This window comes from Rhipicephalus microplus, chromosome 9, assembly GCF_043290135.1.
Source record: "Rhipicephalus microplus isolate Deutch F79 chromosome 9, USDA_Rmic, whole genome shotgun sequence".
NCBI classification, from domain to species: Eukaryota; Metazoa; Arthropoda; class Arachnida; order Ixodida; family Ixodidae; genus Rhipicephalus; species Rhipicephalus microplus.
This window is the reverse complement of record NC_134708.1, coordinates 14,826,446-14,852,029: the sequence shown is the minus strand read 5'-3', so window position 1 is coordinate 14,852,029 and position 25,584 is coordinate 14,826,446. Positions and strand designations below refer to the sequence as shown.

General features: G+C 48.0%; 1 protein-coding gene across 4 annotated transcripts in view; it reads left to right on the top strand.

Moving 5' to 3' along the window:
* The window catches only part of LOC119163495 (putative phosphatidate phosphatase), a 92,257-nt gene extending 67,765 nt beyond the window's left edge, over positions 1–24,492 (top strand). For 2 of the 4 annotated variants that reach the window (XM_075873174.1, XM_075873175.1), the window contains exons 2-6: positions 6,100–6,409; positions 8,259–8,604; positions 19,775–20,005; positions 20,606–20,749; positions 24,106–24,492. In XM_075873174.1, coding sequence (XP_075729289.1) covers positions 6,113–6,409; positions 8,259–8,604; positions 19,775–20,005; positions 20,606–20,749; positions 24,106–24,356 — 1,269 coding nt within the window. In that variant the 5' untranslated portion in view covers positions 6,100–6,112 and the 3' untranslated portion in view covers positions 24,357–24,492. Of the gene's footprint in view, positions 1–6,099; positions 6,410–8,258; positions 8,605–10,061; positions 12,839–19,774; positions 20,006–20,605; positions 20,750–24,105 lie in introns of those variants that run through there. The other 2 variants (XM_037415500.2, XM_037415501.2) reach the window with 1 other exon arrangement.
* The last annotated feature ends 1,092 nt before the right edge of the window (positions 24,493–25,584 follow it).

The following is a 25,584-nucleotide window of genomic DNA, read 5'->3' as shown; positions in this document are numbered from 1 at the left end:
TGACTTAGCGAGGCCTTCACCCTCTCATCTGTCTCTTCGCTACTCCTTGCTATGCTATAATATGCTATGCTATACTCAACTAGAAATCGGCAAGAGAACATGTGGACTGCATGCTAAAATCGAGGAGGGGCCTCACGTTGAGGATTCTCTTCTTAACCATCTTTACCCGAGTGCTGCTTAGGCAGTGATCGTGCTCGCCGGGTTGTGGGGACGATGATTTTCTGTCGAGGGCAAACAGCAAACCTTGACCATTACAGGTCTTTTGTAAATAATAAAAAATAAAGTGGTGATTATAATCTGTGCGCTGCTGAAAGTATATATCAATCGATACAAAAAACAAAGGCAAGACATGCAGAAGCCGCTTAGCATTTAACTTATTTTTCTTTTTTTAGCGATAGAAAAAGCATTCATTCAGCGATAAAAAAAAAAACAGCATTGATCATGTACTGCCGCGCACAGGCTGCTTCTGCACTGCATCAGGTAATCCGGGCGTGGCGATTGCTTGAGCGCACCTGGCGTGCGACGTTATGAGAGAGAGTTTCGAACGTAACGGCGCGCGCGAATGCTGCTTCGTCCTCGGGAGGGAACGTTGACCAGCGGCGAGCCGCATGAATGACCATCGCCGTTGCCTGTTTGCGAAGGAAGCCTTCGAGAAAGTCGGGGAGCGGACGGACGCTATGAATGCAGGTGCACACATCGTCGACAGAGAAGCCGTTTATATATATATATATATATATATATATATATATATATATATATATATATATATATATATATATATATATATATATATATATATATATATATATATATATATATATATATATATATATATATATATATATATATATAGGAGAGATCTAACAGACAGTAATGCCAAGAAATGTACAGGGGAAGTTATTAGAACCAATGGAATGTTAACAAGAAAGAAAAGTGGGTGAAAAAATAACCAGCCGTGAGCAGGAATCGAACCTACGACCTTTGAAGCATCGAACGCGTTATTCGAAGGTCGTAGGTTCGATTCCTGCTCACGGCTGGTTATTTTTTCACCCACTTTTCTTTCTTCTTAACATTCCATCGGTTCTAATAACTTCCTTTGTACATTCCTTGGCATTACTGTGTTAGATCTCATTATATATATATATATATATATATATATATATATATATTGCTTATTCATTTAACGTCGCGTTTGTTCGATCGCCATAGAGCACCTTCCTCGGGGCCGGCTTTATTGGGCTCGCCTGTAATGCGTGTTTGGCGCTGAAACGACGTTATTCGCCGCCTGGGGTGCCGGTCTTTTTGATGATTTGCGTGTGCATGCATATGTGTGCGCGTTGACACTTTCGTCGCCCTTGTTGGCGTGGCCGGCTTTACAAAAGACGCTCATGCGAGGGATATGGCACGCCTCGTTCGCAAATTGTGTGCAGTGTACGCAAAGCTATACGGTTATACTCAGCCAGGGGCGTAGCCAGGAGGTGGAACGCCGGGCCCGTGCCGCCCTTCCCTCGCGAATGTTTTTCACCACAGCATAGAGAGCTGAAAATGACAATTTCAAGAAGAAAGGTGTCCCCCCCCCCCCCACCCGCACCCTCCAAAATCAAGGGGGGGATACCGTTTAAAACGTTACGCAAGAACTTAAGTCGACTGAATTTTCTGTGAACAGCTAGTGAGAGGATATTATAAGCTTTCATGAGTTGAGTGGAGGAATCTATCCTTGTGTATTTATTAAATATAAATCTGATCGCTTTCTTTTGTAGCGCTTCTAAGCTGTGTATCCTTTTGTGTGTGTGTGTGTGTGTGTGTGTGTGTGTGTGTGTGTGTGTGTGTGTGTGTGTGTGTGTGTGTGTGTGTGTGTCCCACACCACAGATGCATACTCCAATTTAGGTCTGATAATAGCATATACGCTTGAAGTTTAACATCCACAGTAGCCTTTGCGAGCTTCCTTTTTAAGAAACAGTTTTCGAAATGCGGAAGTGCAGAAATGTGTGCCCGCCACGTCATGTCACTCGAAACGGTGAGCTTCAACGGGAGAACCATGTATATTGTAGGTAAATACACTGGCGTTTATTTTTCGCGTTATATTCAAGAGCACCGTTTTTATCTGCGTTTAATTCCATGTCCCACGTTATGCACCAACATTCGATGTCGCGAAGAGTTTGCTGTAGCGTCTTATGTTGTCGGCTCCAGCGGTGGCCAGCCATAACTGATTGAAGGGGGAAAAAATCTCACGAAATAAGCTATAGTTATCAAAAATGACTCCCGGTTCTCTAGAGCAAAAACTTGTTCGAACAGTCTGTCAAAGTTACAGTGCCGCACTACAAACCGCGTGGCTTTCCACAGTGTTTAACAGTCTCGTGTGTGTTTCTGAAGGCGGCGTTCAATTACCCTTTGAAATCACACACTTGTAGTAGCGTGATACTGAAATTTCACGCAAACGCACCTGTGGGTCTCTGTTACATAAAACCTGGAGTCCTTTTAAAAATTTTTTAAAGTGATAATTTTTCTCATCTATTTTCCATTCAGTTACGACAGGATGCCGTTCCTGCCGCCCAGGGATGGCGCCACGTCATGATGTACCCAATTCGTGGGAATGACTTGACTCGTGTGGTGTGCATGGAATAGTCCCGATACGTTATTGTGCAGTCCCCATTTGAAGCAGACGTTCCGCGAGTGTCCACGGGGGAAGGTTCAGGGCTAGCCTTCTTGAAAGTCGTGCGTATGACTCGGCCCTTGTGAAACGTGCAAGGACAGTGGCCCACGCCAATGGCATCCACGCCTTAAGGATCCCACTCACTGATCTACTCGCGCAGAAAACCTAGTAAACGTTTTATTCTCTGTCTCCTGGGAATGACGTGACGTCGTCACGTGTTGAGTTCTGTTGCATCGGCAGCATTGCATCGGCAGCATTGGCAGCAGCAAGCACAAGACCGGGTTAACTGGCAGAACATGGGAGAGGCCTCGGTCCTGCAGTGGACGTAGTCAGGCTGCTGCTGCTGATGATGATGATGATGATGATGCCTCGGCACGAAGGATTCTCCGCTGCACGGAACCCTTCTGTGAAATTTTATTGAGTTTAGTTTTGTGGGCTTCGCTGATCCGGCCGTGATGTGGCTGTCCAACCGATCTTGAGCGTGGTACGATTAGCGGCGCACAACGTACGAGCAGAAAGCATCGAAGGTACTCTGGTACGAGACTGTCCTGCACTTTGGGCTCCTCGTTCTTCGTTTTTTAGGACACATGCCTTATGTGCATTATTAAACGCGAAAGTCGACCGTCGGCGACGTCGACATGATTGATGCCAGAAACTCTGACGTCACAAAACAAAGACGTCGTAGTCGCCTGGTCGAATGCGGGCCCTTACAACAGTTGATTTAAAGTCTATAGACTGTATAAATCTATTACGGTCTACAGACCTTTTAAATTTATTCAATTTGTACGCATTTTAAATCTGTTTTTGATCAGTTTATAGACTTTCTAAATTTGCTTTTAGACAATACATAGACTGCAAAAATAGAACTAGACAGCATATATTGTTGGAATCTATATTTAGATAGCCTGTAGACTTTATATTTATTCGATAATGGACCTTCTCAGTCTATTTTTAAACATTCTAGACTTCTTAGGTTTATTTTTAGGCAGTCTACAGACTAAAAACAGATTTAGAGATTCTATAGTCTAATTTTATTTTTACGCAATCTATAGATATTGTAAATCCACTTGTGTATGGTACAGAGGCAGTTCAAGTCCACGTCAAGTGAAGAAGGCTTTCGGTCGGGTTGAGGAAGGGGGGTTGTAAGATCAATACATCGACTGAAATGAATGTGACTTTTGCCCTCTGGTCGTCTTAGTCGCATACACATATGGCACCCTGCAAGTTTTTTTAAAGGACCCGTGCTTCTTTCTGCCGGCTGCGCGGAATCGCTGAGCGTCGTCGTCTCAGCGCCTTTGCTTGTGTGTGCGAGGCAGGGGCGGTTCGGCTAAAAGCGACGCTGACCTTGGTCGGGGTTGCTGGCTTCTGGAGTCCTTTTCGCCGTTTTCCGCCGCGAGGATGATCTTGGGAAGGGCGGGTTTCCATTCACGGCCGTCGCCTCTCCTTTACGTGCACGGTGCGCGAAACGGTGCAGGCGCGGCAAGTGTACGCAGAAAAAAAAAAGCGGTATTTTCAGACAGTCGTCGAGGCCTGAGAACGTCATTGAGTGTGTGTGTGCTGCCTGCACCCCTGAATCGGGCGACAGCCAAGGTGGCGGAAAAGTGTGAAGCCGCTGTGATTAATGTTTCGTCGGCGCGTCTTTCGTGGTGGGAGAAAAAAAAAAGGCTGTGGTCTAGTCTTCCCGAAATGTGGCTGCTCAATCGGGGTACAATTTGAAGAGCTGCACAATACGTGAAATAGTCTGCTGCGGCATGGCTGCTACTGAATGAGAACGTGGAAGTATTTCTTTTGTATTCAGCGTCCGTTGATAGATGCAGTAGAGTGCCGTTGGAGAATTGGTGGCGGGAAAAGTTTAGAGAACAATTGAACTAGCGTAAAAAACTCATTATTTGTTGTAAAACACGAGAAACCTTAGTCTATGTTAGCTAATAGCTTTCAAACAGAATACTAAGTTCCGAATGCATTAGGTAGAATAAGCAATTTAGCTTTCTGGATCGCATGCCTTCTTCACGGGTCCGTTTTCAGAGGGGACGCCGAGAACGTCCATAATCTAGATGTATTTATCAGCGTCAAATGAAACCCCAATAGCGGCAAGCCTTCACGATGATGTAGCGCACACCGTCCAGTTTATCGCCATTGGCAGGCGCGCGCATCCCGTTCGGCAGCTCTGCGCAGATATGCGTGCATGTCTATGGTGATAAGTAGACTGCGCTCACTATACCATCGTGAAGGCTTGCCGCTGCTCGGGTTTCATTTGACGCTGATAGTGCACCAGATTGTTCCGGTTAAATCTATAAGCAGAAAAAGAAGTTAGTGGTGCAGGTCAACGTTGCAAATTAGCGATGCAAGTTGACCGTGTAACTCTTCAGTGCGAAAAGTTTAGTGCGTTAATCTTCAAACGGCACCCGCATGTCGCGGGATCGAATCCCGGCTGTGGCGGCTGCACTTCCGATGGAGGCGGAAATGTTGTAGGCCCGTGTACTCAAATTTGGATGCACGTTAAAGAACCCAAGGTGGTCGAAATTTCCGGAGCCCTCCACTACGGCGTCTCTCATAATCATATGGTGGTTCTGGGACGTTAAACCCCACATATCAATCATCAATTCTTAAACGGCAGAAAGCGGTGTTATGTTGAATTCCAATGGCGGAGTCGGTGCAGCCGATCGACTTCGCGAGCGAGCACTCGACTCTGGCGTAGAGCGAATCCTCCGATTCCGCCATCGGAACACAACCCGCCCTGCTGGAGCAAGGCGGAAGCTGCCGCGTTACCCAGGATACCTTGCGCGTGGTCTTTTCCGCTGTCTGTTTCCCACGTGGTTTACCAGCATCGCCGCATCGTTCGTTTGCTTGTTCAGCGCTATTCACCTGTGTGGAATAGATATCACGCCAAGCGTGCAACAGCTATTGTCCACGATGTCTGCTGTCGCTATCGAGTAGCAGAAGCATTGCCGCACGCTTTGCCGAGGTAGCCGAGCCGTCCATGCCGTCCGCCATTATCAACACAACTCGCACCGCGCAAGCCACGCCCCCAAGCAGGCAAACGTTTTAAAGGAAATGCGTCGCGCTGAGTTCCAGTCCACTCCACCGATTTCGGCGGAGCAGTTTTTCCTGCTCCACGGAGGGACTCCCGCTCTGAATCCCCTCCGGCTCTCTCATTGGAACTTTTTACTCTCGCTCTCACTCTGTCATTGGAACACACTTGCTCTGAAAGGAGCAGAAAAACTTGCTCCGACTCCGCCAATGGAATTCAACATTAGTGGTATGGCTTAGTGGTGTGGGTTACCGGTGTGGTTTGTTGTGCCAAGTTCACTGTGCAGGTTTGTAATGTAAATTGACGCAAGATGTTCACGAAACTGCCCGTTCTTGTGCCTCTTGTCTCGTTCGTCATCCTTATAGCTTGCATTCGCCACGTTGTTCAACGGGGTTCTTTCGACGTGTGTTGCAGGTGAACCGCTTCCATGGAGCTGTCGTCGACGACGTCCAACCAGACCGTCGTGGAGCTCGAGGCGAACAAGACCGACGAGGCGCTGCTCCGGAACGGGGGCGCCGGGGAGAGCGCGCTCAGCGACGGCGACGTCTCCTCGCTGCCGGGCAGCCAGGGCGTCGCCAAGAAGTCCCGCCGCTCGGTCGCCTCTCTCCTGGTGGTCTTCCTCGACGCCCTGGTGCCGGCCAGGACCCTGGTCGAGCTCGCCACCGAGGTCCTGCTGGCCGCGCTCGCCGCCTACGTCGTCCTCTCCATTTCCGGGGCTTTCCAGGTGATGAATATTCCTGTCACACCGTTCGTCACGCTATTCTCTTGAAGGACGTTAAAGGACAAAAAATTGTTGATTGATTTGTGGGGTTTAACGTCCCAAAACCACTATATGATTGAGAGACGCCGTAGTGGAGGGCTCCGGAAATTTAGACCACCTGGGGTTCTTTAACGTGCACCCAAATCTAAGCACACGGGCCTACAACATTTCCGCCTCCATCGGAAATGCAGCCGCCACAGCCGGGATTTGATCCTGCGGGTCAGCATCCGAGTACCTTAGCCACTAGACCACCGTGGCGGGGCACAAAAATTGTTTCACTTTTATTAGCAAAGTCACGTTCCACAATGCAAAAAGCACCATTCTTGACGGTTTAGAAGTCTGGTAAGCTCGGAAACACGCAGAAAGAAAACCGAATTAGGAAGGCAGACTGGGCGATTTAGGTTTAAATGCGTCGTACAGACAGAATCGCACTTGTCTAGAGCAGTGGAATTGGGTGGCTGTCGACGCTGTTGTCGGCAGCTGCTACCTCACGTTAGCTGTGGGCTTCCATTCATGCTTGAATTATAGCACGGGGATCTAATCGCAGTATAAACTGTTACGTGTCAGTACGGCGTCAGTCTTCGCGTATTTGTGCTGAAAATGACAGCTGAGGTGCACGGTTGGGCACTCTCATTCTCTCTGTGCTCCAAAGAAAAAAAAAACGCAAAAATGACCCTAGAACGGCGTATGTGCCGTCTCTTTCTTGGTTCCTTCTTTTGCGCTGTTTTTTTTTTCCTGTAGTACTGACGGATTGAAACAGCAATTTTGGGCCAAGTGACGCACTTTCGTTGTGCCCGTGCTCACTCTGGGTCAAATCGGCATAATTCCGACTCGAACGCGTAGGTCAGTGCCAACATTATCTTCAGAGATCGGATTCGTCGTGACATGACTTGGTTATCTCGAGCAGCTGCCAGTCGTTGTATATCCGAAAAGAAAAATCAGGAGGTGTCGCCGTCCCTGAAGTTCTCTCACTGACCTGCCACGACGTCATAATTTTGAGAGATGGCTGCTACGGTCGTCTATGGGAGAAAATGAATTACATTTTATTCGGTACTAGTCATAAACTTACAATATGGCAAGTTTATCGACCCATTGAATCAAAATAAGAGGCTGAAATATGTGACGTCATCGTTGGATTCGGGTTTGAGGTTTAGGCGAGAAATAAAATAAATCGCCGCTTTCCTCTTTTCCTACTCAGCCTATGAGTGTTGAACACACAGAGATCGCAAGGACTGATTGATGAGTCGCTATTTTTTTTCTAAAGAGCTGCATAACGCCTCCATTACAACTTCCAGTGCTTTAATAAAATTTTTAGGGAAGCTACAGTATTCTTGGGTGGTACTCATCAACGTCCGTCACACAGACATGCGTGCATTCGGTGTAGAAACGTGAAGCCCGTTTACTAACGACTACACCCGTCACGTTGTTCTAATTAGGATGCCCGATTGCTGACGGGAAAGTAGCGGGATCGAATCCCGGCTGTGGTGGCCGAATTTCGATGGTGGCAGAAGGCTGGTGGCCCGTGGATATAAATCTAAAGAACCGTAGGTGGCTGAAATTTTCAGAGGCCTCCGCTGTAGTAGCTATTTATCGATTGATTTATTTTGTTTATTTATTTATTTACAGATACTGCTGTCTCATGTTAGAGACATTGTAGGAGTGGTTACAAGTAACTAAAAAAAAATAAAACATGAAACCATCAAATTACATAACTGCTTCTGGTAATTGTGCGCAGTTGTGGAACGTAAAGCCCGAGCAATTGTTGTTGTTGTTGTTGTTGTTAACGGCCTCATTTCCTTGGCTTTTTACGCAGGTGGGCTCCAGTCCCGGTATGTGGCGGCCCGCCTTCCGCTGCGACGATCCGAACCTGCAGTCTCCTTTCCTGGCCGAGAGCGTTCGCACCCGCGACCTGGCCATCTTCGTGGCCACCTTGCCGCCGGCCATGCTGCTCGTGTTGGAGTTCCGCCGCAGCGGCGCCCCGCTGCGCGACCGCTTCTTCTGGAGCGGCCGCATGCTGCGTCGCTACCTGGTGGGGCTCCTCCTGGTAACCACGGCGACGCAGCTGCTCAAAGACGCCGTCGCCGAGAAGCGCCCCTACTTCTTGGATGCCTGCAAGCCCGTCTTCCGGAACCAGCGCAACACCACCCTCCTGTGCCAAGGTGCGTGCGTGTGTGTGTGTGTGTGTGGTGTGTGCGTGCGTGTGTGTGCGTCTGTGTGTGTGTGGTGTGTGCGTGCGTGTGTGTGCGTCTGTGTGTGGTGTGTGCGTGCGTGTGTGTGCGTCTGTGTGTGTGGTGTGTGCGGTGTGTGTGTGTGCGTGCGTCTGTGCGTGTGCGTGTGTGTGTGTGGTGAGTGCGTGTGTGCGTGCGTCTGTGTGTGTGCGTGTGTGTGTGTGGTGAGTGCGTGTGGTGTGTGCGTCTCTGTGTGTGTGTGTGTGCGTCTGTGTGTGTGTGTGCGTCTGTGTGTGTGCGTCTCTGTGTGTGTGTGTGCGTCTGTGTGTGTGCGTCTGTGTGTGTGTGTGTGTGTGGTGTGTGCGTCTGTGTGTGTGTGTGTGTGGTGTGCGTCTGTGTGTGGTGTGCGTCTGTGTGTGTGTGTGTGTGCGTCTGTGTGTGTGTGGTGTGTGTGTGTGGTGTGCGTCTGTTTGTGTGTGTGTGCGTGTGTGTGGTGTGCGTGTGTGTGTGTGGAGGTTGGAGTTGCCAGCGGTGGTGTCATATTTAAAGGATACTAACGAGGTGCAAGCAGAAATTTTGGGAGGGGGGTGGATAAAACATAGTTAAAGCAAGTGCAGGACCAGATTGACAAAACGTGGAGAAACCTTTGCCCTGCTGTAGGAACGTAGTCAGGCTGATGATGATGATGGTATATTAACAAATAAGAAGGCTCCAAATCACTTAATGCCGCAGTCAGAGAACTCTTTCACACTCTACCACATATACAGTTGGTAAGAGAACCACTTTGAAGAGCGAGTTGTACTGAAAAATTTGTTCTCTGAGCAACTTTGTATGTGGTAGAGTGTGAAAGAGTTCTCCGACTGCGGCATTAAGTGATTTGGAGACTTCTCATTCGTTAATATCATCATCAGCCTGACTACATGCCTACAAGCAAGTTGTACTGAGCCACGCCACGGTGGTCTAGTGGCTAAGGTACTCGGTTGCATTTCCGGTGGAGGTGGAAATGTTGTAGGCCCATGTGCTCAGATTTGGGTGCACGTTTGGGTGCTCAGATTTGACAGCCCTCCACTACGACATCTCCCATATGGTGGTTTTGGGACGTTAAACCCCATAAATCAATCAACCAACCAATCAATCAATCAATCAAGTTGTACTGAGCCATGTTACATAGAAATTTGGTAAATTTCAGTACAAAGGATAAACAATTTCACTAACCTGAGAACTTTCAGCTAGGAAGTTGTTTTGTGAGTGTAAGTATATAGTTCATTGGGCTCACCTTATTTTATACTGCTAAAACATGCCTTCAATACCACATCCTAATTTGGCAGCAAGAGAATAATTTTGAACTGGTAGTAATAATGTAAACCGTCCTTGTAATACATTCTCTCTTTTTTTTCTTTTTCTCAATGCACCAACTGGACCACCATTCCCTTTTTGTGGATCTGCAGCCTCTATGGGGGCCGTTCTTCCAACTGTGACAACAGCTCCACCGCTCATTACTGACTATGTCTGCAGCGGCCCCCCGAGAGACGTGTTACGTGCCTTTGACTCTTTCCCATCGGGCCATTCCAGTGTCAGTTGTTTCGTCGGGTTCTTCCTCGTTGGATATCTCGTGTGGAGGGGAGACTCCGTGGCGCCAGCAGCGGCCCGCGTACTTCTCGTGGCGTTGCTGATCGCTTCTGCTGTGGCGGTGTCTCTGTCGAGGATAGTGGAGCGAATGCATTTCTGGTGGGATGTCGGTGTCGGCGGGGCGCTGGGTCTCACCATGGCCGTAGTGTTCGTCCTGTGGCCCTTTTCCTGATGCTTATTTGAGCACGACCCGAAGAAAGGGTCGTCCAGTGATTCGAGTTTCAACCCATGAGCTTCGTCATTGGGGATGGGTTCTCACATTATGCAAGTCGCAGCCAAAACTAAAACATTGCTGCTTACATGGCCACTGTTATAATTATTCGAAGCTCGTCTCCTCCGTTCAGCTGTTGGAGCTACACATCATGTTTATATCTGTAAAAACTGTTCGGCATTGTGCATAGCACTAAGCCGATTTTTTGGTTCACTTATGCTTCTGTAAAACCGCCAAGTGAACAGATGCTTGGTACTCATGGGTTACTGTCTCATGAACTAATAGTTCACATATTTAATGTGTGAGTATTGCTTGATGACTCTAAAATGCACTGCCCCACACAATATGACAAGTTGTGTTGGGATTATGCTTATATACTGAATATCGTGCTAGTTAGAAGTGAATTTGCTTGCTCTCTCATTCATTTATGATCATGCTTCCTGTGTGACAGATGTCCAGAAAGACTGTCCTTTACAGACTAGTCTTTCTGTGAGCTACAATTAACTTGCCATTTGTAAGTTTCGAATCTGTTTCCAGAGAAAAAACTTTTCGATGTATATACAGTCTTTTACGAAAATAATTTTTTGACTAAACAATTTACAAGGTTTGAAATCCTTACAAATTATAAATGAATAGCTTTGGCTCTAAATAAATGTCTGTTTACAGAATTTAGATTAATAAGTATAAAGAGACAACCACTTCACTAGAGTTTGTTTTTGATGCCTATTAGTGAATAGTGGTTGTGATGTTTTTTATGCGCTTGCATTTTCATGCGCTAATTGTTGGCAGTTTTGTAACTTGAATGAGGCCACAATTTTGAAAGTTCACTATGTGCAATATTTTATGCAGATCATGCCTTATATTCATACACCTGTTGGAATTGATAGGGGCCAAACCACGTGGTAGCCTCTTTGAATGGCTGCACATCCAGAAATTATTACGAGTGTTGCAAGCTTGAATTACTGCCCTCTCATAAATTCTACACTCCAGTGTCACTTCCTAAGCCTCCTTCATTAAGTCGCCAATGGTCTCAAGTGTTCAACACTTGACCAGACCAACTGGGCTGAGTCATTAACGGTTCTTTCCTAAGCCGAACTTGGCTGTGATGCATTTTTTTTTTTTTATAACTTCTGAGCATTCCTGTACTCCAAAGTTGAATGTGTTCTGTCAGTCTGCTTGCAAGCTTTGGTGTTGTGGCATTCACAAAAACAGGTGTGTTTGAAGTGCCAATATATGTAGTTGATGTTTATAGAGCATTTATTTTACAAGTACTAGTCTTACTCATGCATGCATTGTTGAAGTATACTTGCTATCGAGTTTATAGATTCTGATATTTCTTGGAGCACTGTACATAGCAGCTACCTTTTTAGAGATATATTTACCATTTCAATTGCAGCTGTCTTGAAGCTTTACACTCGTGCAGTTGCGGTGTAGTTATACGTCTATGCAAATGCTCATGTGCAGCAGCTATTTTATGATCATTGAAGGAGAATGTTTTTGTACTCAACGAGGCATCGAATTATGTAAGAGGACCAAAGCCTTTCCTTGCTCAATGTAACCGCTAATTTTTCTTGTATTTTTTAGTGTGATCGACAGTTTAAACCAAGAAGTGGTTCTTTGGGTTGTTTCATAACCCTGCAAGGAAGTATTTTTCGGGCTTGTAAAACCAGAGCATACATATTTCGGAAATTATTTTCGCTTTATCGAACTGTGTCGACTGAGAAACAATCTTATACATGAACACGTTCATATGGCGACAATCAATTGTGAGCTTAAGCCTTTTGGTTGTACTTTACTTCATTTTCAATATTTTTTGACATGGCAACTTTATTAAATATATATAATGCAGAAGTTGAAGTAGCTGATGTTCCTGAAGAAAAAAAAAGTCTGTGCAAGTGATGTTTGTTCCTATACCTGTTGCTAATATATACACGGCTGCAATAAGTTGTTCGTCTGCAGATTTTTCAGTGTTTTTCGGGGATACTGTAAGCACTTCAGATACAGAGTGTTGGCTCAAATATCACCTTTGATCCTTCATTGATTTTGCTCATGATTTAAAAGGTCAGTTTAAATGAAATGAATTGATGATGCAGAGATAAAATTAGCACCACGCCTTTCTGACATGTAGCTTGCAAAAGGCATACTCTGCACATTGTTCTTTTTGAATCAGGAGTGCTTATGTTCATCGATAGTCACCATCGCAGTCAACAAAGTATTACTAGATTCCAGGGTCGATTTCTGTCACAATGTACGATTGAAAATGTTCCCATTGTTTGATTGTTCCTGTCCTTTTGTATGGCAGGTGTGTTGAGCAAACTAGCTACTAATGTAACACTGTTTCCTATATTGCTGCCTAGTCAATAAAGAAGTTTTGGTGTTACCAAATGTGTTCCAGCTCATTGATACAGTATTGTCATCATAATCTGTTGTGCATTCTATCTCAACCAAGTGAACACTTTCTGAATCTTCTTCTCAATTTCAGTGCTGACTGTTCATTCCTAGGGATTCAAATTAAGAAAAAAGTAAGGGATTCATGAATCTTTCTTGTAATTGAACCATTGTACAACATTTCTATACTCATGTGGACTTGTGGTGGTATTAACTATCATGTTACAATCTGCCAGAATTTTTATTTGTAGTTTAAATTCCTTGCACATTTAACGAGAACAAATCTAATATTCCTGAGTGCTTCATTATTATAATACAACAGACCATTTTGTGGAGGGGGCTCAGTACAATGAAATACATACTAAACACTCTTGCAAAGTAAGCAATTGCATTCACTGACGGTTGTCCTGGTTAGCCTCTTATTCAAACACTACCAACCTGTTTGCACGAACCCATGATTGTCACATCTGAAATTTAAAAGCTCTTACTAACATTTGCTACATTAACCACTTTCTAGTAATGCAGCATTTGAAATTAAGGTGGTTTCTCAAGCATGAATATGCCACAGTCAGCTAGATACATGTGACTCCTTGTTACCTAGACATCACCTTTCGGTTCACTGATGGGTGAAATAATGGAAAGCTTTCTTGAGCTTGTCCTAAAGTGTACTACAAAAAAAATTCTTTGACTGAGTTGAGGTGCTGGTGCATACCTCTTTGCCATGTGAGGTGGTCCTGCTATAGCCGATTTCTGTGATTGCATCTATGATGTAATGCCATTCTCTAACTTTTCCGATTCACTTCGTTGAAATAGTGCTCTGACCAAAAGTAGTGGAGATCCGGTAAATTCGCATACTATACCCTTCCTTCAGTGCTGTCTGAATCAACCTTTGTGTAACCGCCGCAGACTTTAACGCCGGCAATCCCACTGGTAATTATTGACAAGTGAGCTATGTCGATACGTGTGCCATCCGGCATTCCGTATTCATTTGCGTCATGTGCAATGGCCTGCAAGATCTCTGCTTACTTTAGTCTCTCGACTCAGATGCGATGCTCATTCTTCCAGTCACGAGCTGCTACAAACGCTTTCAGGTATGGAGACGTGAAAGAAGACGGTAAAAAGGAAGAACAAAACTATTTCAGGTGAATGGAAGAAGACACTGAAGGGGAAACGGTGCAAAAACGAGACGAAAAATGACCACACAATACAAGCGCTGTGATGTGTGGTCATTCTTTATCTCGTTTTTCATGCTATTTCACCCTCAGTATCATGTACCAACCGACTCTTCAAGACGCACTTTTGCAGCATAAAGACAATTCCTTTATTCGGGTGATTTGGTACATTTCGGACAAATGCAACGCGATAGACGGCACTCGTCTGTCGCTGTCCTACGTCTTCGTCCAAGTCGTGCTGCATTTGTCCGAGAAAAGGATAAGTTGAGGCCAACTGGGTGGCTACGGAGGCCCGGGGGCTTCAGTGGGCTTCGCCGCCCTCCGTACGGGAGCCAGGAGCGCGATTTGCATCCCCGCATCCCATATAGCGAGATGTGCTTCCCAGCGCTCCTTTTCGACGTATGTGCTATTGTGTAGAATTGATTTTATTCTGCTGGTCTTTGTTCACACCCCATCCCCATAAGATGCTGAAAGAAATTCAAAGAGCACTTCGTGTCATCATCGGGTCAAGCTCACATTTTCATGGATGGAAAATCCTTGCAGCACGCAGTGTCACTGGAGCCAACATTTAGGCGACCGGTCTTGTCTATTCCAGACAGCAAGAAGACAACACTATGCGTGATGGGCCTACGGTTCTCGCCAGGGCGGATGAACATGACTCCGCCCCCTCTTATTAAGCCAAAGTATGGGGTAGATTCCAACCCCCACCTTCTTAGCTCACACATTCCGTGTGCATGCTTGTGCTAATTGTCGAAACGTTGGCTTCAGCGACACTCGGAATTATTTTTTTTAAGCTGAAGATGCCGCCGGGGTGCAAGGAATTCGAGTGGTCACCTGAGGCACCGCCATCATAATCAACGGAGAGTGGGAAGAGACGGGGGTCAATCCCCTCTTCCCCCACCTCGCCCGGTAAAACTGCCGGACTTTAAAGTCTATTCTTTCATGCGGTGCATGTAGAAGTCGCACGATGTCGCACTTCGGCGCTGGTGCCGTCCATACCCAAACTGCGCATGCTCCTGTCTTCTGCCGCATGCTCGCGTCTCGTGCCGGCCCAAGAAGACAGCCGCAAAACTGTCGCTACCCTCCCCTTCTCTTGCCTTGCAAGGCCGACGCAAGCAGTGTCCTGCTAGTTAAAGAAAAAAAATCGCCGCGTATCCATGGAGTGAATTTATGAGGGGGGCGAAGCGTCCGTCAGTGCATCCGTTGGTTCTTGCTTCCGTCCGTCAATGCGTCTGCCGGTCCGTCCGTCCATCTAGTGAACACTCCAAGTGCCGCCATCCCGTATCTTTTAGTCATATATTCATCATATACAAGTACCGCCACCCAGCAGACATCCCAAGTACTAAAAGAAAGTTGGCTATCTACTACTACTACTACTACTACTGCATACATCAGGGATGCACGACCCACGGCTTGAAGGGGCACTGCAACACTTCGAGCATGGTCAGAAAACGCAGCCGACCGGTAGTAGAGGCTCCCGACAACACGCAAGCCAAATGATATAGCGCAGCACGCGGCCTGGAATTAATGATAGATGATCAAAGTCAGCTAAAAATTGTTCTCTCTTCTCTCGACAAATCACGAAATATACCCAAAAATCACACGTAGCAAGCCCATCCAACAGCCATTGGCTGATTTGAACATGGTATGCTCGCTCGTTACAGAGATCGCCGCGGGAGGCCGCTACTTGCCCACGCGTGCGCGTGCGATCACACTAAAAAAGCCGCGCATTCGAAGCGAAAAAAAGATGGAAAGTGCTCAAGGTCACGGGGCTCGCGGTACGTTTCTCTGTGGCCTTGCCATACCTATTTGCTTAGATTCCAGCGCTTTCGTCGGGACGAGAGAAGAGAAGATGCGATTGCAGCATGTGGCTAATCTTTGTAACTTCGCTCGTACTGGACGAATTCTTAAAATTTTGTCGGCGTTCAATTCGTGATGCAATAAGCTCTTCCAGTGAATTCCTACCATGGTTACTCTAAAAAGTGTTTCAGGGCCCCTTTAAAAAACGAAGCGACTGCTCGCGTTGCACCGCCGTTCACTGGCCACCCCGTATATGTAGGCACTGGTTCGCGCGCTCGGAAATCAGTCAAGGGCGTCTTGGCTTTCCCTTCACGTTAAAGGCGACGCTTATCCTCCATTCACTAGATAAGAATAATAAAGACGAAATAATAATTAAGGATTCCCAAACCATAACCAATCACGCAACATTCGCGTGATACCCGCACCACTGTGCGACGCGTTCACTGAAGTTCCCCCCGCGGGAAAATGTGGGCGGCATTTTTTTTTCACCTTTTCAAGCTTCCATCTTCCTCTAAACTCCTCACTTTTTCGGACTCACATTTTCATAGCTGCAAATTGCGAGTGCTAGCCAGGAGCGCACCGCGAGTCTGGCAACAGCGATTTGGCCCGTGCTCGTGGTGGCATTCATTGCGCGAGCGACCACGAGGGCACGCAAAGTGGCTTCACGGTTCTGCTGCCCTGTCCTGGCTTCCGTTTGTGCCACGCACCGACCAAGAGCATCGCACGTCTTCGGGCAGGTCTTTCAAGCACGTCCATTTCATCCGGTAAGGAAGAGGGGGATAGGTTGAGAAGTGGGAAAGACGCAGCTTCTGCAGCTATTGTTAGGAGCGTGGCTCAGTGCCTCTGGGCGAATGGGGAAAGGGAAATGAAGATGTGACGACTATCAGAGAAGGGAAGGAGATGGGTGTCCATTATCGAGGGTGCTGCGGGTGGTTTCTATTGCCGCTGTCCTGTCCAGTACAATGCCTCCAACGAAGTGAAAGACCGCCTTTAAAATCTGTGTGTGGTTCCGTGCAGGGCAAATGACTGTGTAGTTGCCCTATGACCCAGCCGGTAATAACACACACTTTCTGTGCACTCATACCCTTTCACCTTTCGTATTTTTTTCGGAGGGCGAGCATTGCGCTGGCAGCATGACATCATTTTCCTCTAGCGTCAGGACAGTCTATATAGTCGTTATCTGCGAAAGTGTATTTAGCGCAACCCCTCGTAGCGCCTGAATCTAATGGCGCTTAGCCAGCCATTTCTATTGAGGGTAGGAGTGATTGGGCTGGGGGGGGGGGGGCAGCATCCTCTCTCTATCTTTATGGCCTTGTGTGAGTCCATGTGCAATTGCTACTCTTAGTTGTACACATAGTTCCAATTATATGCACAGAATGAGGGGCTAATGCTTATCACGTTTGACAGTTGCTTTGAGGGAACTTATCGCTATTATTCATCTTTTGTCCAGGTGCGGGTCTTCTAGACGCAGGAGATGCCTACAGACGCTCATGGAACCAAGCGTAGTATCGTAAATGCCGAATTGGGGCACAGAGCACCCCAGCGAGGGTCTACCGTTGCGGACGTGGTTTCTGCCGCTCATGAAACCAGCCGTAGTGTCGTTCCTTATGAGACAGGGCACAGAGCACCCCACCGAGAGTCTACCGCAGTAGACGCTGTTTCTGCCGCTCATGGAACCAGCCGTAGCGTTCTCCCTTATGAGATGGGGCACAGAGCGCCCCACCCAGGGTCTACCGCAGCGGACGCTCTTTCTGCCGCTCATGGTATTAACCGTAGTGTCGTCCCTTATGAGTCGGGGCACAAAGCGCCCCACCCAGGGTCTACCGCAGCGGACGCAGTTTCTGCCGCTCATGGAACTTACCGTAGTGTCGTCCCTTATGACCCTGGGCACAGAGTTCCCAACCGAGGGTCTGCCGTAGCGGACGCAGTTTCTGCCGCTCATGGAACCAGCCATAATGTAGTCAGTACTGAGCCGGGTCACAGGGTACCCCACCGAGGGCCTACCGTAGCGGACGCAGTTTCTGCCGCCCATAGAACCGGCTGTGATGTCGTCAATGTCGAGCCAGGGCACAGGACACTCCACCAAGAGTCTACCGTAGCGGACGCAGTTTCTGCCGCTCACGGAACCGGCTGTAATGTCGTCACTGCCGAGCCGGGGCACAGAGTTACCCACCGAGGGCCTACCGGTGTGGACGCTGTTTCCACCGCCCATGGAACCAGTCGTAATGTAGTTCGTGCTGAGTCGGGGCACAGAGCACCTCACCGAGGGTCTACCGGAGTGGACGCAGTTTCTGCCGCTCATGGAACCAGTCATAATGTAGTTCGTGCTGAGTCGGGGCACAGAGCACCTCACCGAGGGTCTACCGGAGTGGACGCAGTTTCTGCCGCTCATGGAACCAGTCATAATGTAGTCAGTGCTGAACCGGGGCACAGAGCGCCTCACAGAGAATCTTCCAGAGTAGGTGCAGTTTCTGCCGCTCATGGAACCAGCCGTAATGTCATCAGTGCTGAGCCGGGGCACAGGGCACCCCACCGAGAGTCTGCTCTAGCGGACGCAGTTTCCGCCGCTCATGGAACCAGCCGTAAGGTCGTGAATGCCGAGTCGGGGCACAGAACGCCTCACCGAGGGTCTACCAGAGTGGACGCAGTTTCTGCCGCTCATGAAACCAGCCACAATGTAGTCAGTACTGAGCCGGGGCACTGGGCACCCCACCGAGGGTCTACCGTAGCGGACGCAGTTTCTGCCGCTCACGGAACCGGCCGTAATGTCGTCAATTCTGAGCCGGGGCACAGAGTGACCCACCGAGGGCCTACCGGAGTGGACGCAGTTTCTGCCGCTCATGGAACCAGCCACAATGTCGTCAGTGCTGAGCCGGGGCACAGAGCGCCTCACCGAGGGTCTACCGGCGTGGACGCAGTTTCCGCCCCTCATGGAAGCAGCCGTAGTACCGCCAGTTCTGAGTCGAGGTCTAGATCGTCCCACCTCAGGTCTACTGCAATGGACGACAGTTTCTTTGCGCTGGTCCGACTCTTTTTGTCAACCTTGCTGCCCGACAACTCCATTAGAGGCTTCGTGCGCGGCGCGGTTGTCGGAATTGCCATCGGCTTCGCCTTGGTCGTTGTCTCCGGTAAGCGGTATATGTTGCGAGCCGCCTGTTTGAACCACACTTGCAGCGGAATGAATATGGTTAACGTAATGAATTCAGAAAAATAAATACGGTAATTATGGAGATAACCTGTGACAATGGGCATGCGGGATTGTCGTTATGTCCCTCGCCTTCGTGCTATGTTACAATACAACTGTTTGCTTCCACTGGCACCATGATTGGCACTCCTTGTACGAGCGAGTAGCGACCACGTTCTCCCGCTGCACATTTAAATCCGTGAGTATTGCAAGTACGGAAGCAAGGTGCTATGTCACCGCGCGATATCTTCTACCGACCATTTAGTTAAGGGAAACAGGAATGCTTGAAGTGATAACTTGTCAAATAAGGTATGTAGCTCGAGTGTACCGAGTCGAGAAGGGGACCATTCTTCGTCTGCAGGACAGCAGCTGCTTTCTTCTGCATTTCTTCAGTGGGAAAAAATTCTCCCCCCCTTCCCAATATCATTTAACGGATGCACCAAGTCACGTCCGTATTGTTACTTGGTCAGTCCCTTCTGGCCATTCTTTAACGTTGATGGTTGTGGCCATGGCGGTTTTAGGCCATATTGACGGCCCAGAAACACTCATGGTTGCACTGCAACACCTGCTTATTTCCCGTAGTTATAGCTGGAAAACCGTGTACCAAAGGGAAATCAAGGGGCAAGCATGTCACTGCTTCATGTTTATTTTTGCACCCATTACGAAGCTTCGTTTTTTTATGACTCAGTACCAACAGTGTGGGTGTCGTGGTCAACCTTACACTGCCCCCCATGTCCCGGTTAATCTCGAACCCGGCGCACACCTTCGCTTTCGCAGAAGTCATCCGGAGTCCGCCCTCGTCCCCTTTCCGCTGTGACGACCCGTCCCTGCAGGCCCCCCAGGAGCGGGACATCTTGCCCACGGCTCCCTATTTGTTGGTAGTATGGGCCTCTTCGCACGCCGTGGTGTTAGTGAACGAGATGTGGCGCCCCGGCGTCAGTTGGACGGATGCAACCTACTGGGCGGCCAGGCATATTCGCAGATTATTCGTCGGCCTCGTCATTTCAGGTGGGTCTCGAGGGGACGATAACCTGTGGCGAGAGGCGCCTAAAACTGTTGTTCTACGCGTCCATCAACACGGTCTGCAAGAACCTGTAGACCTAATCCATGTTCCTAAACAGCGGTAGGCGCCGTTGAGATACTGAGGCGCTTGTAGCGACGTCGTGGTGCGTAGCCTCCACCAAACCTCCATGATCACGTGACAAGAGCAGCTGAAAAGCTGCCTCTGAGCAGAGCGTGTCGGGGAACCTCCCGCGTGTCGGAAGCAGCTTTGTAGCTGCACAGCCGGAATCGACTCTCTCCTCCGCTCCTAGGAGAGAGTAGAGTCCGGCCGTTGCAGCTGCAGTGCTGTCACGTGATCATAGAAGGTGGTTGCCAGCTCTGGGCTGGGTGGATGCTCCGCGAGACAACGTCGCTACAAGCGCCTCAGTATGTCGACGGCGTCTACCGCTGTTTCTAAGCGTGGAATAGGTCTAAACGTGGCAGAGGTCTATACGGCTTCGGTTTGAGAAGTTGGGTGTTCTAACTGTGCACACTCTCAGGAGTTCTCTGCGTCGATAATCGCTCAGGATCAGCACCAACAGCGCGTCGTCGCCTTGTTCCTCTTAGGTGACATTACCAGCATCATCAAGATGGCCTTTAATGCTAAGAGACCATTTTTCATCGACGCCTGCCAACCTGCCGTGCGCTTGCCTAACGGAACGGAGGTGCTCGTGTGTTCGGGAAGGCCGGTGGCTCCAGGACCGCGCTCAGGTGAGCGCTCTATGGTGCAACAAAGCACGAAAAAGAGGTCTGAACCGTGTCACAGGATACACAATACTGTACCATCTTGGTCATCCCTGATATGCCTTTTTTTGCAATTCGTTACCACCCCCCTTACTGTTAAGCACCATAAACACTAGGCTACCGCCTTGGGTGGAGAGGTGTTGGTCAGTGGTTGTGGGACATGAATTGTTGTGACTGGATTTCATAGCTCTATGTCAATGGCTAAAAAATATACATCTTCAGTAAAACATGGTGGTGACTTGCACGTTACCTTAAACACAGGCGTCCCTTCGGTCTTTGGCGGCGGCGAACACCCCGAATATCGCCGCGTTAGCTATCGGACACCGATCACTGGTGACGTCACGGACTATCGGTGCACGGGACCCAAGGGCCCCAAGTCGGGGGACTCGTTTCCTTCGGGCCACGCAGCCGTTGCGGGCTTCGCGGCTGTCTTCATGTTTGGCTACAGTATTCGGAGGTGAGCTCACTTAGCAGATTGGACAGGGTATTCACATTCTCGATCACGCGACGCTCGCAGGTATTCAAGGACCTCTAATTTGGACGGGGCAAGCGTGCTGTGCAAGTGATGACTATCGCATTTATTCGCTTGTTGTAAGCACCGACTGTCGGCTGGTTACCAACTAAACCAAAATTAGTAAAAGATGGTAACTGTAACAAATGGTATTTAGTCATTCAAGACTTCAAACTTAGACATTAGGTTATGAAAGCATTTTTGTACTGCATGAATCATTTCCTTCTCGAAATTTCGTAAAAGTAACGTTTATATCTTTGCCTACCCGCACTGCATGCTGTGATGGATCAATGACATTATACTTCTTTTTTTTCAGCCCGATAGAACGTTGATTCGCAATGAATATAATATTTGGGATTCAACGTCCCAAAACCACCATATGGTTACGAGAGACGACGTAGTAGAAGGCTCCGGAAATTTAGACCATTAGGTCTTTCTAGATGCGACGCATATTATGTGCGAGCTCAGTCCGGTGTGTTGCGTGACCACCCTTGCCGCGCATGCGCACCCATTCTTCCCTCTCCTTTCTCGCGCTCTCTCTCGCTCTCCTCTCCTACGCTCCCCTTCCCTCGCCTCGCAACCTCGACGCAGGCAGTGTCTGCTAGCGAGTTTCTCGATTGAAGAGACTGACTGCTCGCGCTGCAAAACTTCACTGGCCACCCTGAATATATGTGCATTCACTGGACCTAGACCTTCAAGCTAGTGCCGATGGGAAGTTTCTTCTGTGAGTTGTTGAACAAAAAAAATCGCAGCGTGCTCGTTAACTAAAAGCGGAATGAGAGTCTCTGTGTCCAATCGGAGTCTTCTGTCTCTCATTGCCCATTAGCAGCCACAGGCATGCTCCAGTAAGAAACTCAAGTCCATCACTATGTGTTTTGCGCCTCCCCAGGTTTCTCTCGTGAGCAACGCCGCAATGAGCGCCAGCGTCAACGCTGCCGCCAGTGTAAGCGTTTGCACCCGCTGCTTCGTATCTACACATGGTTTTCATTTAATTTCATTTCGCTTTATTTTCAATTCCAACATGATAGCACAAAAAACTGTTTGGACCCGTAGCCAAAGGCTATAGGTCCAATGATTCAATACAAAATGGCACAGTATCCAAACGATAGCACAGGGCAACAATAGCACACGTAGCAAAACAACAGCTCAAGGCATTGAACCAGTATACAAGATGCTAAACATTGCGGATATAGTAAAGAAGGTTAGGCATTGTATAGACATACGTATTCAGATACTCGAACTTGGGTAAGATAACAGAAACATGTAATTTTATACACAAACAAAAGAAAGGCAATGAGTAATAACAACTACGCAGTAAACTTTCACTGGACGTAGCAATACTTATATACAAGAATTGAACGAATTTTGTTACTATTAAGAGAGTTACGGAGACACATTAAGGATTGCAAGGAAGTGTTTTTTTTTTTCATCTTCAGAGGAAAGTTAACAGCCTCGTCTTAGCGGAAGATGGTCTAATTTTTTAACGTGTTCCTAAATTTAAGCACAGGGTACTCGAGCATTTTCATCTCCATCGCGAGATCGGCCGCCGCGACCGTGATTCGATCCCGCAACCGGTGGGTCAGCAGTCGACCACAGTGTAACCACCATGTCCGCGATACTCTGCTTGGCAGTGTGCTGGTACCAGCGCTGCTACCGTACTTCTAGCCGGCATAGTGTAGAAGCTTGGGCGCGTTGGTGAAACGTTGGTCGGAACCTGTACATCGCAAAATGAGACGCGTACAATGACGTGCGACTCACACGTGGCGCTGACTTACAGCACTTTAATCGTAGGACGGGGAAGATAAAATTATGTACATTGGACTGACAATTACCCGAAGGACTGCCAAGAGAGCGCCACACCAACAAGTACAACATGGTCCAAGACCACTGGGGCATTCATTACCGCATTGAGGTTGTGTGCCCCTTATTAAAAAAAATGGAGGTGTTATAGCCGGAATAATTCACAGTTGACACGTCGAATCGTTCAGGCAGACTTCGTCACATGCGTCAGTACTACTTCGATATCACTTTTATCTCGTGAAATACCTTATGTAAATAGGTCTGGCTGGAAAGAAGTATAAATTTAAAGGCTGGTTTTTCTGGTTAGACGCAGCATTAGTAGAACAGATAATGATGAATGGCCACACCTTTGTGCGCAGTGGTGTTTGTACGAGATTATGCGTACCTTTTTTTTTCTACAGTTGTGGTGCAAGTCAGTGGCATTGTGTGTACATCCTTTTCGTTTTAAGAATGTGTTGTAAGTCGGTGCTGTCGGTGTCACCCTTACCTGTCATCGTAAGGGTGACACATTCAGTCAATGTACGGGGCAGACTGCACCCGCTGGGCACGCTTATGCTTCCATTGACATATACAAGTGAATCACAATTGCATCAGATTGATTGATATGTGGGGTTTAACGTCCCAAAACCACCATATGATTATGAGAGACGCCGTAGTGGAGGGCACCGGAAATTTCGACCACCTGGGGTTCTTTAACGTGCACCCAAATCTGAACACACGGGCCTACAACATTTCCGCCTCCATCGAAAATGCATCCGCCGCAGCCGGGATTCGAACCCGCGACCTGCGGGTCAGCAGACAATTGCATCAGCCAACCTTCGGTAGCACTGTCACAAGCAGAAGTGTCATATCTCAGGGATGGTTTGGCTCATGTTCATGCCTAATCAAACACTTGGGCATTTTCTTTTGTTACTTCAGTGTATTTCACTTTTGTATGGTATCGTAACTTTTCACTTTTGTTACTTTCGCGATGTATTTCACCGCGGTATAATGAACATTGCGTGCTGCGCAGGTGCGTGGGCTTCGACCAGCCATGTCGAGCTGCTTTCCTGGCTGTTTATCTCGGCGCGCTCGTCTTGGTGGTCTGTTTGCAGAGGGTTCTGCAGCACAAGCACTTCCCGGAGGACGTCGTGTGTGGTTCCGTGTTCGGAGCAGTCATGGCTCTCGTATTCGTCGTATGGCCCTACGGCGACGCCAAGGCAACTGCATAGGGACTACGAGCTCTGCCCTTGCGGACACCAGGCCCCAACAAGCCTGTGCTGAAGCCGTGTGCAGGGACATCGCCTTCGAGTTTAGACGAGACCACTCGTGGTCCTTGTTCCTTGTTAGTTATTTTTTGTGTGTTATCGCTTCGTACCTCAACGTTTATTCGTATTATTGAAAAGTCCGAATGGCCATATTTTCTGCGTGAATTTTTCCCTTACGCTATAGGTGACACGGTTGTGATGCGACGTAATTTGTGGTGTCTCCTACGAATATCCTCCTTGGAGGCATACAGTCATGTATATGTAGTGTGTCGCCCTCAATCCGCACGTTGTGTGTGCGTGAGGGGGGGGTGCGGGAGGGAGGGGGTGTAGAAGATGAGGGTATAGCTGCGAAAGAAGTACCCGAACAATTCAAAGTGCGACATCGGTAAACCGAGCAGGAATGATATTCCTTCTTCTCGTGCTGCTGTGCATACTACTACTACAACTATTGCTTAACTACTACCACTGCTAATGAAGTGGAACTGGGCGGCGAGTCGAGAAGGCCGTTATAATATAACGAAATTCGATGACATTTACAATAGCGACCAAGTACCGCTGCATGCTGCTGCCGCAATCTTGTTGCTGCCAATACTACAGCTGGTAGTAGTAAGTAGTGAGCTGTTGTAGTACTATAGAAAGAGAACGGCAGAAGCAGTACGAGTAGTAAGACTCGGTTACGCAAGAATTTCCGATAGGAAAAGGTGGGGGGGGGGGAGTAGGGGGGAAAGCGTTAGTAACCTCCCACCTACCGCCCTTTACCGAACTCAGCCGTAGTATACCACTGCTTCAACGTGTTCCGTTCAGAGCTCGCTGGGTCAAATCAAGTCGTTTGGGAATATCGCGGTTCCGCTCGTTGCCTCTTACATTGCGTGGCGGCGGCCGGGGCTCGGTACCCTCAAGTAACCACGAAACTTCCGACATTTTGTATTTTCTTCGCTCCGGGTCGCCGATGACGAAGACGGCTGGTAAGTGGAGTTCAACGCATTATTTCTCATATTTTCTCCTTAGGAGCCTCCCCACCAGGTCATTCTCACCGGGTTATCTGTTCTGCTGTACAAAGATCCTTTATCGAATCAAGGTGGTTTTCATTCCAAATTTCTTAATTAGAAAAATTTGTTTTCTATAAGGTGTTGTTGTTATTGTTGTTGACTTCACATTGCTGATTGTTTGCCACTGCTGTCGTGCTAAAAGGTATCTGTGGGCCTTTGTCAAGCTGCCTCTTTTGGAGAGCAGCTTTTGCCTGC